Source organism: Ceratotherium simum, chromosome 3, assembly GCF_057802395.1.
Source record: "Ceratotherium simum simum isolate JZ-2026a chromosome 3, ASM5780239v1, whole genome shotgun sequence".
NCBI classification, from domain to species: Eukaryota; Metazoa; Chordata; class Mammalia; order Perissodactyla; family Rhinocerotidae; genus Ceratotherium; species Ceratotherium simum.
The window spans coordinates 74,072,416-74,089,995 of NC_141902.1; the positions used below are offsets into that span (position 1 = coordinate 74,072,416).

General features: G+C 39.7%; 1 protein-coding gene across 1 annotated transcript in view; it reads left to right on the forward strand.

Moving 5' to 3' along the window:
- Positions 1–13,483: 13,483 nt before the first annotated feature.
- GABRB3 (gamma-aminobutyric acid type A receptor subunit beta3) overlaps positions 13,484–17,580 on the forward strand; it is a 203,505-nt gene continuing 199,408 nt past the window's right edge. The window contains 3 exon segments of the mRNA XM_004421910.3: positions 13,484–13,622; positions 13,752–13,843; positions 14,045–14,112. Of these exon segments, the coding sequence (XP_004421967.2) occupies positions 13,543–13,622; positions 13,752–13,843; positions 14,045–14,112 (240 nt within the window). The 5' untranslated portion in view covers positions 13,484–13,542.

A 17,580-nucleotide genomic window follows, 5' to 3' on the forward strand; every position in this document is an offset into this window, starting at 1 on the left:
AAACTTAGAGCATATTTTATGTTCTTAATATATGTTATGTATTATATTGTATATAAATGTATATTAAGAACTTAAATTAGTCTTGGGGGCTGGCCTGGTGGCATAATGGTTAGGTACATGAGCTCCACTTCAGTGGCCCGGGTTTTGTGGGTTCAGATCCTGCACACCACTCATCAAGCCACGCTGTGGCATGTGTCCCACATATAAAGTAGAGGAAGATGGGCATGGATGTTAGCCCAGGGCCAATCTTCCTCAGCAAAAAGAGGAAGATTGGCAACAGATGTTAGCTCAGTGCTAATCTTCCTCACCAAAAAAACAAACAGAAAAAGAACTTAGTCTATGTTCTTTTGTTTCATAATTTATTCATCTTTTATTTTATAATAATACAGAATGTTGAAATCCACAGTGTTTATAATTTATATATATTAACGTATATTATGTATTTATATTTAATATATGTTATATAACAGATGATACATATTATTAATATCTATATATGTTAAATGCTAGAAGATACTCCTCTCAAGCTAAAGAGACTACTGAAAAGTTCAAATGTATTGAAATTATGTGGGATTTTTTTCTATATTTTTACCTGTTGTTTTAATTTATAATTTTCATTGAGATGCAGCCCTACTTTGGGGCTGAACAGTTAAAACTATATCAAGTTCCTATTTTTATGGTCTTAAAACATTAAAACAGTTCTTAATTTTACCTGTGTCTCTCATTGCACCTCGTTTATACTGGTGAGTATTTGGCCATCTCTTCCATATGTCCTGTCAGCATCGTTACACAATCAAGGTTAGAAAGGTGATTCATATGAAGAAATTAATGGTGCTTTTGAGAAAGACAATTGATTGGTATATTTTTAGGGCCATTGTTATTGAACATGTTATGCTCTAAAGTAATATCTCAGAAATGCACTTAATATCACCACTAGTTTAAGATCTTTCCATTTGGCATTTCTGGTGTGAGTAGAATACCTCTGATAGACAGTAAAAGGTTTCAGATGTACGAGTACAAGAATAAACTGTATTATTTATTGCTAAAAAATGTTGTGCATTATCACTGGTGATCACTTTTTCTAGGGCACGTCTTGTCTTCTGTTTCTCCAGTTAATTAAAAATTGCAGCAGATTACCTTTGTGTTTCTTGTCACATTTCTTCCCCTCTTCCCATTGGCATTTCAGGAACTATAACTCCTAGTACAGGAGGTTTATAATAGCATTTGTGATTAGGATTTTATCATAGGTGTAAATGTACTTGGTAGAGTATATAAACCTATTTTGCTAGTAAACTTATTTAGTGGACTAAATACATAGTGGATATCATGTGGCTAAGTGTTCTTGTCACTGAGTTAAGAACATTTGCTGCTTTCAGGTCACTGGACCTGTCCTGAGAGTAATGATGATTTAATTTTCAATTGTCATTTTCCTAGAGTTAAAGTCACCTTAAGACTTCTTCTGGCAATAATGAAGTAAATGTGATTGGGCTCCCAGCCTAAACAACTAGAAAAGCTGAACAAAATATATGAAGCAACTGTTCTTAGATATTCAAAAATAGGCAGTGCAGTACATTGATCACTTAGAGAAGGGAAACAAGAGCCCTACAACTGACCTGGTTTTTTGCCTGGAGACCTTTACGGAACAGAGTATAATGAGAGGAAACTCAAGCAGAACATGACAGGATCACTGGGTTGAGAAGAAAGACTGGAGTTGTGAGAGACTGCAGCAACTTACATCTTCAGAATATGGAATGGGAAAGAAGGATGCTGTACAAAGAGAGAGGTCCAGACATTTGGGTCATGCATTTGTTGATGAGTGCTAAGCTGCACATGCATAGAGTGCATAAACCACAAATGTAAACAAAAAATTAGCAAGGACCTACAAGCTGTATGATTTTCAGAGGTTACACAGGACTGGGAGATATTCAAGTTTTAACTAGCCAGAGTGAAATGTCATTGTTGAACACCTGGGACATTAAATAGGTTCCAGAAAGATAATGCTTTAGTAGTATGGTCAAACTAGCTTTAGATTAAAGACTATCTTAGACCTTCCCTAAATAAAGTTTTTAAACTACCCTGGAAAAGATCAAACTGATCAGCAAATAACTTAACTGCCAGAATCAAGTCCAACAGTCTTTAAAAGAAGATAACAAAATCCAGCACAGAACAACATAAAATTCACGATATATAGAGTCCAAACAAGAATTATTAGCATACTAAGAATCAGGAAAATGTGACACATAACTAGAAAAAAGCAATTCTTTAAAAATAGTCTCAAAAATGAGAGAGATATTTGAATAAGCGCATAAGAAAATTTTAAAAGCTTATTATTAATTAGCTCAAGGATTCAAAGGAAAAGTGAACATGATGATGGTAATAATGGAATATATAAAAACAGAACCAAATGAAACTCTTAGAGCTGAAATAAAATTTCTTAAATGATTGTGTTACTGGACATGACTAAAGGCAGATTTGACACTACAGAAGAAAAGATAAGAGAACTTGAAGACATAGCAAAATAAATTATCCAAACTAAAGCATAGTGGACAAATAGACTGAAATAAAAGTGATTCAGTGATGTATGGGACTATACCAAGGTGTTAAGCATATGTGTAATTGGAGTTCCAGAGGGAGGAGGAAAATAATTTTTTAAAATATTAGCCAAAAATTACCCAAATTACATGAAAGCTATAGATACACAGATACAAGAAGCTCAATGAATCCCCAAGAGGGATAAACAAATGAAAAGCATAACTAGGAACATCATAATAAAATTGCTGATAAGCACTGATAGAAGAAAAAAACCTTAAAAGCAACCAAAGAGTATACATAAAGAAATTATGTATATGAGAACAAAAATAAGAAATTTTACTGATTTCTTGTCAGAAATATGTAAGCTGAAACAATAATGGAATACTATATTTAAATTGCTAAAAAAAATACCCGGTCAATAATAAAGTGGTCCCTGCAAATGTAGGCAAACTAAAGATTTTCAGACAAACAAAAGCTAAGAGAATTTGTCACTAACAGATATACGCTAGAATGTTTTAGTAAGCTCTTTAGGCAAAAGGAAAATGATATCAGATGGAAACTTGGATATGCACAAAGGAATAAAGAGTGCTAGAAACAGAAAATATGCAGGTAAATATAAAATAATTATTTTCTTCTAAAATATTTCTTAAAAGATATTTATAGCAATAACAATGTGTTGTGGTATTTATAACATATGTAAAAGTAAAATATAGGAAAATAGCACGCAGTTTGGGTGTAGTGGAATTGCACTATTGTAAGGTTCTTGCATTAAACATTAAGTGGTATTGCAGCATTTCATGATTGCCTGGCTACGTAAAGACGGATGCTGTAAGCCCTAAATGATAAAACAAAAAGGTATAGTTAATAAGCCTCCAGTAAAGAGAGAACTGAATGCTAAAAAATGATCAATTGACTTTTAAAAAGGCAGGAAAATGTGCGTAATGGCAATGAACATATGGGATAAATAGAAAACAAATAAAATGGTGTTAGGCTTAAAGTCAACCATTTCAATAATTGCATTAGATATAAATAGTCTAGACTTGCACTGTGCAAAATAGTAGCCACTAGCAACTTGTGGCTACAGAGCACCTGAAGTGTGCTTAGCCCAAATTAAAATGTGCTCCGAGTGTCAAAAATGTACCAGATTTCAAGTACCTAGAATTTAAAAATATTTTATTCATATTTTTACATTAATTACATGTTGAAATATAAATTTAATGTATTGAGTTAAATAAAAATATATTACTAAAATTAATTCCATGTATTTCCTTTTACTTTTTAATATGGCTACTAGAAATTTAAAATTGTTTTTGTGGCTTACATTATATTTCTATTGGACTGCTATGATACAGACACTCCAATTAAAAGGCAGAGATCATTAGACTCAGTCAAGAAGCATGACTTGACTAAATGAAGTTCATAAGAAGCAAATTTTAACCATAAGCACAAAGATAGGTTGAAATAAATGGAAAAATTATGGTTAAAATGTTGGAGTAGTTATTTTAAAATAAGAGAAAGCATGGGGGCTGGCCTTGTGGCATAGCAGTTAAGTGCGCGCGCTCCACTAATGGTGGCCCGGGTTTGGATCCCCGGCACGCACCGACGCACCGCTTCTCCAGCCATGCTGTGGTGGCGTCCCATATAAAGTGGAGGGAGATGGGCACGGATGTTAGCTCAGGGCCAGTCTTCCTCAGCAAAAAGAGGAGGATTGGCGTGGATGTTAGCTCAGGGCTGATCTTCCTCACAAAAAAAATAAATAAATAAGACAAAGCAGATTTCATTCAAGGAATGCTACCAGTAATAAAGAGGGACATTTCAAATATTATAAGAGGCAATTCATGAAAAAGACACAACAGTCCTGAATGTTGTGAAACCATAGAAAGTATGTTTTCTGATTACACGAGAATTAAATTAGAAATCAATAACCAAATGATATCTGAAAAATTCCCAAATATTTGGAAATTAAATAACATACTTCTAAATAGCCAATGGTTAAAGAACAAAATCAAAGGAAAATTGAGAAAATACTATGCACTAAATAAAAATGAAAATACAACTTATTAAAACTTTTGGAATACCACTAAAGGTGAAAAATTTATAGCTTTAAATGCTCATATGAGAAAAGAAGATCTAAAATCAGTAATCTAAGTTTCCATCTTAAGAAGCTAGAAAAGGAAGAGCAAAGTAAACTCCAAGTAAGTAAAAGAAGGGAATAATTAGGGTAAGAGCAGAAATCAACAAAATACAAAACAGATAAAGGATAAAGAAAAACCAATAAAACCAAAAGCAGGTTATTTGAAAAGATTAATAAAAGCACTAAACCTCTAGCTAGACTTATCAAGAAAAAGCAAGAAGACACAAACTACCACTACGAGAAAAGAAAGGAAGAGGGAGCATAACTGCATATACTACAAACTTTAAAATTATAAGGGACTATTACAAGCATTTTTGTTAATAAATTTGACAGCTTAGGTGAAATGAACAAACTTCTTAAAATACGTAAATTAGCAAAACTGTCACCAGAAGAAATAGAACTCTAAATAGGCTATGCCTGTTAAAGAAATTATATTTATCATTAAAAATTAAGGAAAACTTCAAGTGCAGACAGCTTCATTGATAAATTCTAGAAAAGGTTTAAGAGAAAGGAATGATGGATGAAATGATAACCATCCTACAAAAAAATCTTTTGAAACTTAGAAGAAGTAGCATGTTGTACCCTCATTTTGCACTGAAACAAAAACCAGACAAGTAAAGGCAATTATACACCAAAACACTCATGAACATAAGACAGAGAAATCCTTAACAAAAATGTTAGGATGTCAAATCCATTGATATATTAAAAATGCAAGCAACAAGACGAAGTGATGTTTATCCTGGGAATACAGATATTGAGTAACATTTGAACATCAATTTCATTTACCATGTTAAAAGAATAAAGGAGGAGCCAGCCCGGTGGCCTATTGGTTAATTTCGTGCACTCTGCTTCAGCGGCCTGGGGTTTGCAGGTTCGGATCCCAGGCATGGACCTATACACTGCTTAGCAAGGCATCCCACATATAAAGTAGAGGAAGATGGGCACCGATATTAGCCCAGGGCCAATCTTCCTCAACAAGAAGAGGAAGATTGGCAATAGATGTTAGCTCAGGGCTAATCTTCCTCACCAGAAAAAAAAAAAAAAGAATAAAGGAGAAAATCCGTCTTATTATCTCCATAGATACAACAACATTAAAAGCATCTGAAAAAATTCCGCTCCATTCTTGATAAGACTTTCCACAAACTGAGAATGGAAGGCAATTTTCTTAATCTGATCAAGGGTACCTATGGAAAATTTTTTCTTTAGCTCTTTAAAACAATTTGAAACCATCATAAACTTACAGAAAAGTTTGAACTATTTCACAATGAACTTTTCCCTGAACCATTTGTGCATAAGAAACCAAGCTGATGACTATCACCCTCAAATACCTGAGTGTTTTTCATACATGCGAGCAGACTTTCCCATGTTACTACAATACAATCATCAACTCAGGAAATAGATATTAAATTACCACCATGCCATCCTCAGATCCCATTCAAGATCAACCAATTGCCCCATTCATATCTTTTATACAGCAAAATGATCCAGTTCAGAGCGTATGTGCATTAAGATTCCCTGACTCTTTTGTTTCCTTCAGTTTGGGGCAGTTTCTCAGTCTTTCCTGGACTTTGATGACCTTAGCACTTTTGAGTATTACAGGGCTGTTATGTTGTAATTGAAGACTCTCAATTTGGATTTGTCTGATGTTTCCTCATGATTACATTCAGGTTATACATCTTCATTAGGAATGTCATAGAACTAATACAATATTCTTCTCAATGTATTCTATCGTGAGACACATTATTCTGATTTATTCTATTCTTTAATTTATTCATATTGCTCACTTGGTTAAGGTGGTATCTGCCAGCTATACTGTAAAGTTTTCTCTTTATAATTAGTATTTTGTGTGGGATATTCTTAAAATCTATGTAAATATACCATTTGTGGTCAAACATGTAATCAGTTAATTAATTGATTAATATGCATGAATTAAAATTTTCCTATTTTCTTCTATAGGTCCTAGGTCATTATAGTCATTATAGATTTTTATGCTCAAATTTTCCCAGAATTTGGCAGTGCAAACACATTCAAGCTGGGTTCTGTGTCTCTTTGACGTGTCGTCTTCATTCTTTGAACACTTCCTTGTTCTCTGACACAAGTTATTCTAGTCTCACCTTATAGTTTCCTTGCGCATCTTGAGAATCACCTATTTTTCCAAGGAGCCATCATTCCTTTCAGTAGAAAATTATACGTAGAAGCCAGGGTGCAGAGGATGCTCATTGCTATTGGGTTGTCATTATTCCCAGGCCTTGTTGGTGGATAGAACTAGGGAATATATGTACATATGTGTATATATGTATGTATACAGTGAGTAAATATATATATGTGTGTGTATATGTTTGAATTTATCTATATATTTTAAAATTGTCAGTCAGTTCACATTAATACGCTCAATTCTAATCTCACACTACAGGGACTATTTCTCTCTTTTTTATATTTGTAACTCTCATTTCCAACAGAGAGAAACATGACTTCCATTACCCTTAATATACTCATTTGACCAATGCCTTACTATGTAACCAATCTCCCGTTGCTGCCACTATCCCTATTCCCTGCATACATTGTCCTCTTCCTGTTCAGGTTCTGAATTCCCATTTCAGGCCATCCCAGTGTGTGGATGCTCTCTTCATTTTTCTTGGGCTATGAGTTTCCATGACAGGTCACCCCAGCACATGGATGCCTACCTCATATTCTCATCCTGCACATGCCCATCTGCGGGATGCCTTCCTAACACTGCTTGGGCTCTGTCTATTCCATGCTGACCCACCCCGTGTGGGTGTCTTCCTCATCCTGCTTGGGCTTAGACCCTTATGCACGGCAGCCCCATGCCTGGACACTCTCCTCGCCCTCTGAGATCCTGACTGCCACATTAGACCAAACTCTGTTGGGATGTGGCTTCACCTTGCTTTGGCTCTGATTTCAAACATGGGCTGCTTTGTCTACATCAATGACTTCCTCATCTACCATGGGCTCTGACAACCATGCCAGGCTGGCCCTTCCCAGTGATACCCTCCTTACTTTGCTTTGGCTGTGACTTCCAAACTAAGGTTTCCACCCAAAAAGATGACTTTCTCACCCACTCCAGCTAATGAAACCTCATGCCCTCCTCACACTGCCTGGGCTCTGACATCCTAGGCCAGAGCCCTGAAATCTCTCTACTCCATGCCAGATGCATACCCTGTATTGCCCAACTCTTAAGACTGAACTTTTCAGAGAGCTGCAAAAAGGGGAAAAGAGGAAAAGTTACAGAGAACAGAAGAAAAATAAGAGAAAGAGGAAGATGGTAATGTCATATTTAATGGTAAAAGAAAAAAAAAAACAACCCTAAACATTTTCCCCTAATATTGGAATAAAGCAAAGGTGTCCACTCTGACTACTTCTGTTCCACATTGTACTGGAGGTCTCTTCCAGAGCTGTAAGGAAAGAAAAAGAAATAAAGAGCATCCATATAGGAGAGGAAGAAGCAAAACTGTCTATATTCACAAATGACATGATTTTTTTTATATAATCTTAAAGAATCTACAAAAAATAAATTCTTCTAAAATAATAAGTACATTGAGCAAGGTTGTAGGATGCAATTTCAATATATAAAAATCAATTATATTTCTATATACTATCAACAAACATCTGGAAAATGAAATATTAAAAATATCATTTATGGTAGCATAAAATATGAAATACTTAGGGATAAACTTAATGAATCAAATGCAAGACCTTTGCATTGAAAATTACAAAATATTTCTGAGAAAAATTAAAGATGATTTAAATAAATGGAGAGATATAGAGTTTTCATAGGTTGGAGTATTCAGTATTGCTAAGATGTCAATTTTCTCTAAATTCATCTGTAGATTTTATGTAATACAAATTCAAATCCCATGAAGCTTCTTTATAGAAATTGAAAAGATCATTCAAAAATATCTATGAAAATGCAAAGACCTCGAGTAGTCAAAAACAATTTTGAAGAAGAAGAGCAAAGTTGGATAAATTATGATACCTGATTTCAATAGTTACTGCACACCTACATTAATCAAAACAGTATGGAATTTGTGAAAGGATACATGTATAGGTCAATGGAACAGAATAAATAAAATAGAGTCCAAAAATACATCCACACATAAAAGGTCAACTGATTTTCAACAAATATATAAGGGTAACTCAATGAGAGGAAGAATAATATTTTCAACAAATTGTGCTGAAACAACTGGACATCCATAAGGAAGAAAAGAACCTTGATCCTTACCAACATCATCCACAAAAATTAACTATAAGTATATCACAGATCTAAATATTAATGTGAACTTCTTAAAGAAAACACAGAGAAAATCTTAACTTTTTTTTTTTTTGAGGAAGATTGGCCCTGAGCTAACATCTGTTGCCAATCTGTCTCCTTTTTTCTCCCCAAAGCCCCAGCAGATAGTTATATGTCATAGCTGTACATCCTTCTAGTTTCTCTACACGGGACGCTGCCTCAGTATGGCTTGATAGTGGTGCATAGGTCCGTGCCCAGGATCCGAACCAGCGAACTCTGGGCTGCTGAAGCAGAGTACTTGAACTTAACTGCTACGCCACAGGGCTGGCTCATAAAAACTTAACTTTTAATTAGGCAAAGATTTCTTAGGTAGAATACCAAAAGTCTGATCTATAAAAGGAAAAGGTTGATAAATTGAACTTCATGTAAATTAAATTCTTGTTTTCTCTGAAAGATGCTATCAAAGAAATGTAACACAAGGTCATAGACTGGGAGAAAATATTCATATTACATATATCTGACAAAGGATTTGTATCCAGAATATATAAAGAATTGTTACATAACTAAAAAAAGGCTAAGAATGCAATTTAAAAATGGGAAAAATCTTATTTATTAAAAAAAGATATGAGTGGCCAAAATGCAAATGATACTTACTTACATACTTACACATTACCAGGCAAATGCAAATTAAAACCATTATACACCCACTAGGGGTGGGGCAGCTGCAAGTCTCATGTATTGTTGGTGAAATGTAAATTCCTTCAATTACTTTGGTAAATATTTTGGCATTTCCTAAAACAGCTAAACATACACTTACCATGTGATTCAGCCATTCCACTCTTAGGTATTTACCCAAGAGAAATTAAACCATACGTCCATACAAAGACCTGTACCTGACTTTTTATTTATAATAGCCCAAACTAGAAAGGTCCATCAACAGATGAATGGATAAACAAATTGTGGAATAGCCATACAATGGGATACCACTCAGCAGTAAAAATAAACAAACGATGGATCTGCAACAATATGGATAGATGTCAGAAACATTACCCTGAAGGAAAGAAGCCAGACATAAAATAACATATCCTGCATAATTCCACTTACAAGAAGTGCTAGAACAGGTAAAAAAAAAAATCTATAATGACAGAACTTTGATCAGTGCTTGTCTGGAACTGAGAATGGTTTGCAGGTTAAAGGGTTGAGAGAGAATTTGGGGGCTGATGAAAATGTATACTGGTTTATACATTTGTCAAGACTCGTCTAACTATACATTTGACATTTTATTTCATATGTTATACCTCAAATTGATTGAGTTATTTTTTAAAGAGCCTTAAAATATATTGTCAGAAAGTTTGATATTTAAAAAGACAAGTTGGTTCTCTAGAATCTAAGAGGCAACTATGACTGAACAAAAAGCAGTTTGGTGAAAGTCATCTGGGTCAGCCAAAGTGCGCAAACATGGACTAGGTAAAGCGATCATGTGATGCTCTTCACCTATCTCCTTCCCTTTCTTCGTCCTACCTTAATGACCCCCAAATATTATTCTAGCCTGTTTAAAACCTCTCTACTACGAACAAAATGAAATGCATCTCCTTTTTCTACTGACATGAAAATTTACCCATTGTGGGACTCCTAGAACATTTTTCTCTTTCAGTAGAAAATAAGTAAAGGTAAGAATTGAATCAACAATTTCCTGCTGATTTGGCTAATACATTAGCATCACCTAGTAAAGGTATGGAAATATCCTTGGTTTCAGGAGTCCTGACCAGAGAGTGGAAGGATGGGGATGCTTGGGATTCAGTGCTTATCCAAGTCTCTGAGATGGCTGTCTGTGTGGGAGGGAGCTGAGACAGAAGGGTGGGCGAGGGGTGGCATATCAAGCCTTTGTTGCTCTTGTAGGTGCAAGTTAGGCAGTGACTCTAATGAGCCTTATAGCCCCATGTGACTTGATTACACCTGTGTACACTTACTGTGATGTTTCTCTTTGATTTTGCCTTCATATTACAAAAAGATTGCATTTTAGGTGACACTTTTAATGATTTGCCAGTGGGTTGATGACTTAGCTTGGGTTCCCCAGAAAACATATCCTGAGGTAAAATTTAAATGCTACCGTTTTACTATGGTGTGTAATACCAATGAAAACAGGAGGGAAGAAAAAGAGGATTGAGGCATGGAACGAGAGGGAACAGATAGGAACATCTGCTGCATCTCAGAACCTTAGGGGGCCAATAAAGGGAGAACCATTTATCTACTGGCTCTCATCTTCCATTCGTCAAAGGTCCACCCGTGGATGGCTAACTCTGCCGCAATTTCAGATTGCCCATATGTGGGTACCAAGCAGGTCTTGTGGCATCTTGGACCTCGTTGTCACCTGAGAAGCCTGAAGGTGGGAGGTGAGAGACAGCAATGTAGACATGAGGTGAGGGGTGTGGGCTTGCTCCCATGTAAAGTTGATTAGAGCTCTTGTGGAACTGTGTGCTGAGGCACCAAGTGGGATGAAAAATAAGGCCAAGAACCTCAGAAACTGTTGAAGTCAAGATCTGAGGTGGTACACAGTCGGGTAATAATAACATTTGTAATGTGGTTTTGCAAGTTTTAGAACATACAAAATAGTAGGAAGGGGGATAATTCTTGCTATGGTATTAGCTTTACTCAAATGCCTTATTCTCAGTGTTTACTTTCTATAGCCATGATCCCCAGCAGGGCATTTCTCTAAAAGAGGTACATGCAAATAAGAGAAATAGACTGAAACATGAATGTGGAGGGGAAGATATGATAATACAAGATCTCATTTTCCTGATAATTCCATTGCTTATTAACAAGGCACAGAATACAAAGTAGTTGTGAATATCCAGAAAATAATTAGCGAGCTATATTTATCTCTTAATCTATCTTAATATCAACTTTTCAGGTTCTGCAGTCACATCTTCTGTTCCAAAAATAAAACTGCTGACTTTTTAAGGCAATGATATTTAAAATTAATGCACAGAAACATGCCAACCTCGAATAAGGGTCTAGATTTAGATATTTACCTATATAAAGTCTAGACAATAGATAAGAAAACCTTAAGCTTTACAGAAAAAAAAAAAGTCAATACAGAGAAGCAGTTATCTATTATTAACCATTCATTAAGTCCTGGAATGGCCCAAGGAAATCTATTGAGCACAGAAGTGAACCTGATTTGTAGGTTTTGTTGGTTGACCACAAGTGGGATTGTGTAGCCATCATTCTCAATATTAGAAGTCTGAGGCACAGAGAAACTTTATTGAGGATCATTCACTAAAGAAAAATATACACCTATGGCCATGGGTGAGCAGCCATCCCTTAGGTACACAGTGGTGACACACAGGGCATGGTGGACTGTGGTGGACATAGGTCTGTTTCTTGGCCAAGGTGCCAGCGGTTTTCTAACGAGAACCAAAGGATGGGGGCTTGTCACCGGTAAAAGGAGGTTCCTTGCCTTATTTTAAGCACCACGGACAGCTCCAGGCTGCTCCAGAAAAAGCACGTTCTTTTCCCATCCAGGAACGACAGTTCAGGGTCTCCTCGTCTGATTCGGACTCCAGCTTACAGATAATAAAGGGCGCATATTCAGTCCTTTCTTTATAATTCATTATAAATGTATTTATGTGGGCAGAGAGGGTCCCGTGCTCACGTGAAATGTTCAGGGGTGAGGGTGAGAGGAATAGTTTAAGGAACCGATTTTTAAAAATGGTCTTATCTGTATAAATAATTAATCGGGCCGCCATGCAAGGGGCTGGATGATGGGTCAGGCGGGAAAGCCCGTGGGTGGGGGTAGGGGCGGGGATCCCCGTGTAGCTGTTTGAATACTCGGTGACTGTGGGGGAGAGCAGATCCCACCCCGCTTAGGTCGGAGGAGCAGCGCCATGTGCTTCGGGCTCTCAGCTCTCCTGCTGCCCATCTGGCTCTCCTGGACCCTAGGGACTCGAGGTTCTGAGCCCCGCAGGTGAGGTAGGGGTTTCCCCGGGGCCCCGCAGCCTCCTTCCCGACGATGCAGCGCGCAGTCCCGCGGGCAGAGGCACTGAACTGCACCCAGTGGCTCTCGGCCTGCGCCGCAGCTGCGAGGGGGGTCGTAGTGAGAGGTCGGGCCCGGGGAGGGGGCAGGGGGAAGCGAATAGCGTTTCCCTCGCCGCCACTGCCGGTGTCGCGGTAGCTGCCCGTCCTCTCCCTCCCCGGTGGCACGGAGCCCAGAGAAGCTGGCTTCGCGGCCGACCCCCGGCTCTGCCCTGCGCCACGCAGCCGCGGCTCCTGCCTGGCGTCCCCGGCCGGGCTCCAGGTCCCGCTCCGCAGCCACTGGGGCGGGAGGGAGGGCCGAGGGCCGGGGCCACCGGCCGCGGCAAGCGCGGGGGAGGGCAGGGTGCGCGGCGCAGCCGGCTCCGCCTCCAGCTCGCCCTGCCTCCTCCCGCTCCTCCGCTCCCGCGCCGGCTGCTCCTCCTCTCCCCGCGCCCGCTCCTCCTCCTCCTCTCCTTCCCCTCCCCCTCCGCCCTCCTCCGCTCCGGGCCAGCGCGGCGGCGGCGGCGGCGGCGGCAGCAGCAGGAGCAGCCCCGGCTGCGGGTCGCGACGGCGGCGGGGCGCCCCCTCCCCCGTGCCGGGGCGCGGCGGAGGGATGTGGGGCTTTGCGGGAGGAAGGCTTTTCGGCATCTTCTCGGCCCCAGTGCTGGTGGCGGTGGTGTGCTGCGCCCAGAGGTAGGGTCGCGGATGGGTTGACAGGAAGCGGGCCGGGCGGCGGGCAGGGCGCGCGGGTGTGCGCGCCGGACGCTGGGCAGTGAGCCGCCGCCTGACCCTGTTCTCTGTGCCCCTCGCCCTCTCCCCCAGCGTAAACGATCCTGGGAACATGTCCTTTGTGAAGGAGACGGTGGACAAGCTGTTGAAAGGCTACGACATTCGCCTAAGACCCGACTTCGGGGGTAAGTGGGGTGTGCGCGGCCGCTGCGGGAAGCGCGACCCACCGCGCGGGCGGCCTGGGTGGTGGAGGGAGGCGGGGGCCGCTTCCGCCGAGCTGCGGTTACTTCACCAGTGCCCCCTCCTTGGATAGCACCCCCATCCTCAGAGCCACCCGCACCCCATGCCCGAGCCTGGCTGATCACTGTGTCGTGCGCTTCCCGCAGGTCCCCCGGTCTGCGTGGGGATGAACATCGACATCGCCAGCATAGACATGGTTTCCGAAGTCAACATGGTGAGTGTCCGCCCTCCCCAGGGCTGTCTCTGAGCCCCTGCCCCGCTGTCTGGGCCCACAGGCGTCCACAGTACTGGGCCAGAGGCCTTCTCTGCCCGGGCCGAGCTTCCCCGGCCCACGGAGGGAGCCGTGCTCCTGGGCGCCGGGCCCCTGCTCTCGCTGCTCCCTCCACCCGTCCGGTGTGCGCAGGGGGCGTCGTTGGCGTGGGAGCCGTGCGGGGGGCGCATCCCTCCTGCGGAAGGAAGGGGTCCTGGGCTGGCCTAGCGCTTGGCTTTCACCGCCGCCCTCGTGCTCGCAGCTCCTCCAGCGGTGTGTCACCTGGTCCCGAGGCTTCCCAAGTGCGGTGTCGCCTCCTTAGCAACAGGCGCTGGAAACGGGGCAAAAGAGGCGAGTGTGGGGGTGGCTCATGCTCTAGGTAAGAGGTACTTAAGGTTTCCTTTGTTATCTTTTGGAAAGAGGTGCTGGCAGCTGGAGACAACGAGGGGCGACGGCCTGTGTATTCCGGGGTGTCTCGGGTCGTTTTCCGTGGTCTCAGCGGCTTTTCTAGAGAACAGGCTCCTGGGCAGTGAAACCCAGAACCCCGCTCCACCAGTCGCTGTCTGAGGTGCTGACGGGGCCCGGGCGACTCTGAGAACTGGAGGGCTTGTGCAGCAGGCGGGTTCTGGGAAGGGGCTGCTCCACCGGGAGAGTCGAAGGCTAGTGAGCCGAGTGTTGCTTAGGGTTGTGTTAATGCTGACGGGATTCAATATTCTGACCGGTGGAAAGCGGAGGTCCGAGGCCCGAGGTGCGAAGTGGGTGTCAAGGGCTTTTGCTCAGGACACTTTAGGACAACAGGGGATAGGGAGAAAAATGACCACTTTCATATGTTAATTGAGCTGAAATACCATGCGATTTGGAAACAGGTTTAATTTTATGTTAAATGATACTTTAGAAATTGTAAGAAGGAGCGTTTGAAAACAGTAATTTTTGGAAGAAATCGTTAGGCAACATTTCCTTCGAATGGATAACACTGAGAATATAGTGAGGCATGGTTTCAGATAGACTCCATAGGTTTCTCAAGTCTGGTGGACATCAGAATCATGTGGGCAAACTTGTTTTAAATGGAGACTCCCAGTTTCCACACTCGGTGAGATTCTGATCCAACTAGTGTGGATTGGAATCTTGGGGCATCTGCATTTAAAACTAGTGCTTCATATTATTTTGAAGCAGGTATTTTGTGGACAGTGTTTTGAGAACTATTACAATGAGTTATAAAAATGCAGACATTTACAAATAAACTAAAACTATTGTTTTAAATAGACTGTTCAGCAAGATATATTTAAATGTACTGTGGATTTTGTAGGAAGAAATGTTTGACCACGCAAAACTATTTCCATCAATTTTTCACTCTTAACCTAAAGATTTTAAAATTATCATGTGTGATTTAAAAAAAATATATACCTTTCTTTCAATGTATATCACTTAGGACGTTTATATACAAGGCATTATAATAATAAAAGTGTTAACAAGAAATACAGAAGGAATATGACTTTACATACATTAAAAATTAACTTTATGTATATTTTACTTTTTTGTAATTTTTGTAAAATCTGTCCAAAAGGTATGCTTTATGACCTTATGGGAACAAGTTAATATATTTAAGATCTACTGTCAGTAATCTGTGATTTTCACAATTGGGAACTTCACATTCTTTAGAGAAGACAATTTTGTACAGAAGTTAATTGAATATTTAGTGGATTGTTATGTCAAAAATTATTATAGTGAATGTCAAATAAAAGAGAAAATATATTGTTGTTGCCCTTTAAGAACTCTGTATAATATTGAAACAACCAAGGAAATAAGGAGAATGGATTGGTGCAGACCACGGCACGTTTTCTTTGAGTTAATTTTTTAATTTAGTCATCTAGTTGTTTTGGCATCATGCTGATACTTGGTACCTTTAAAAACTTCATCAATAGTTGCCTAATTCATGCACTATGAATTGAATTGTCCCAATTCTCTCTGGACTCAATAATAGACAACTTGATGGTGCAAGCCATTATGTTGCATAATCTTTAAGTGCATATCCCAAAGCTAATAATTATGCATAACACAGCCATAGTATACTTGTATGCTTTTTTTTGCATTCTCATGATGGTACTTTTTGTTGCTCTCTAGACATATAATTTATTATAAACAAAAATTAGGGATTGATAGGATTGGAGATTGAAGGCCATTGGACAGATGTGACTGACTGGCATTTGAAATATCTTCCACAAGTGGATTGGTTAACATCATACACTAGAAAAAATCTAATTTCCCTTAACATTTTTGCTCATGATCATAGCTAGGGTATTTGACCTATTATTAAAGGAATGTCTAATATAGCAATGGTTAAGTATCATTTTGGAGGTCATATTTTGCAGGGAAAGAACAGAGAATATGTGAGCATAAGATTAAAGCCATCACTCAATTATGTTTCTTAAAAACAATAAATTCTATTTATGTGCTTCCTTAATCAACTTACTAGTCACACAAAACTAAGCCTTGTTAGGTTATGAAACTAAATAAGAAATGGTCTCCCATTAAGGGTGTTGTAGCTGTTAGAAGAGATATGTCAAATGTTTGTAACAGAAAGTAGGATATGTAAGTCCCATTAGAGGAAAAAAAGAAAGGAGCACAGGAAGAGAGAGGGAAGGAAGGAGGGAGGGAAGGAGGAGGGGAGAGAGAGAGAGTGGGGGACAGAAGGAGAGAGATTGAGATTACTTCTGACATGGAAACCTTCCTGAAAGAAATTATATTTAAGTTGGGCGAGTGGGGGGAATAGAACTGTGACTGGCATAGATGGAGCAGGATGTTCTGGGTTAGGGAAGAAAATGGCAACGATATGGTTGGATAGATGAGCAGGGTAGGAGATTGGATGAAAGATGAAATTGGAAAAGTAGGACATACCCCTCTTCAGCTAGGTCCTTCTCTGCTGTGTCGAGGATTTCAGATGCTAATTTTCAAGAAATAAGGAGCCCATAAATGTTTTTAAGCAGGTGATATACATGATTTGAGATGTGGTTTAAGATGAATAGTTTGGCCAAAATGTAAATTTAGATAGAGGAGTGAGGATGTTGAGGAAGAAGAGTGAAATTTACAAGAAGATTAAGGACAGATGATCATGGAATGTCGTTCCTGGAAATTTTATTCTCAGGTTTTCATAGATATATTTATGAAAACATATATTTATTGAAATAAATATTCGCTAAGGTTGGAAATAAGGATGTGTAACACACATGATATATGTGTATCTCAAGATGGGACAGATATGTGCTTGTTTGTGAGCTTTTTTGGGGTGACTGAAAAGAATAATACAGATATTGCACAGCAGTAATGCTGTTACTTTTCTCTTTAAACAATTGTGAAGCACAATCTTTATCTACTGGTAGTGCATGTAGATGATGCCTCCAAAGAATGCAGCTGACTTCAAATAAACAGATACAT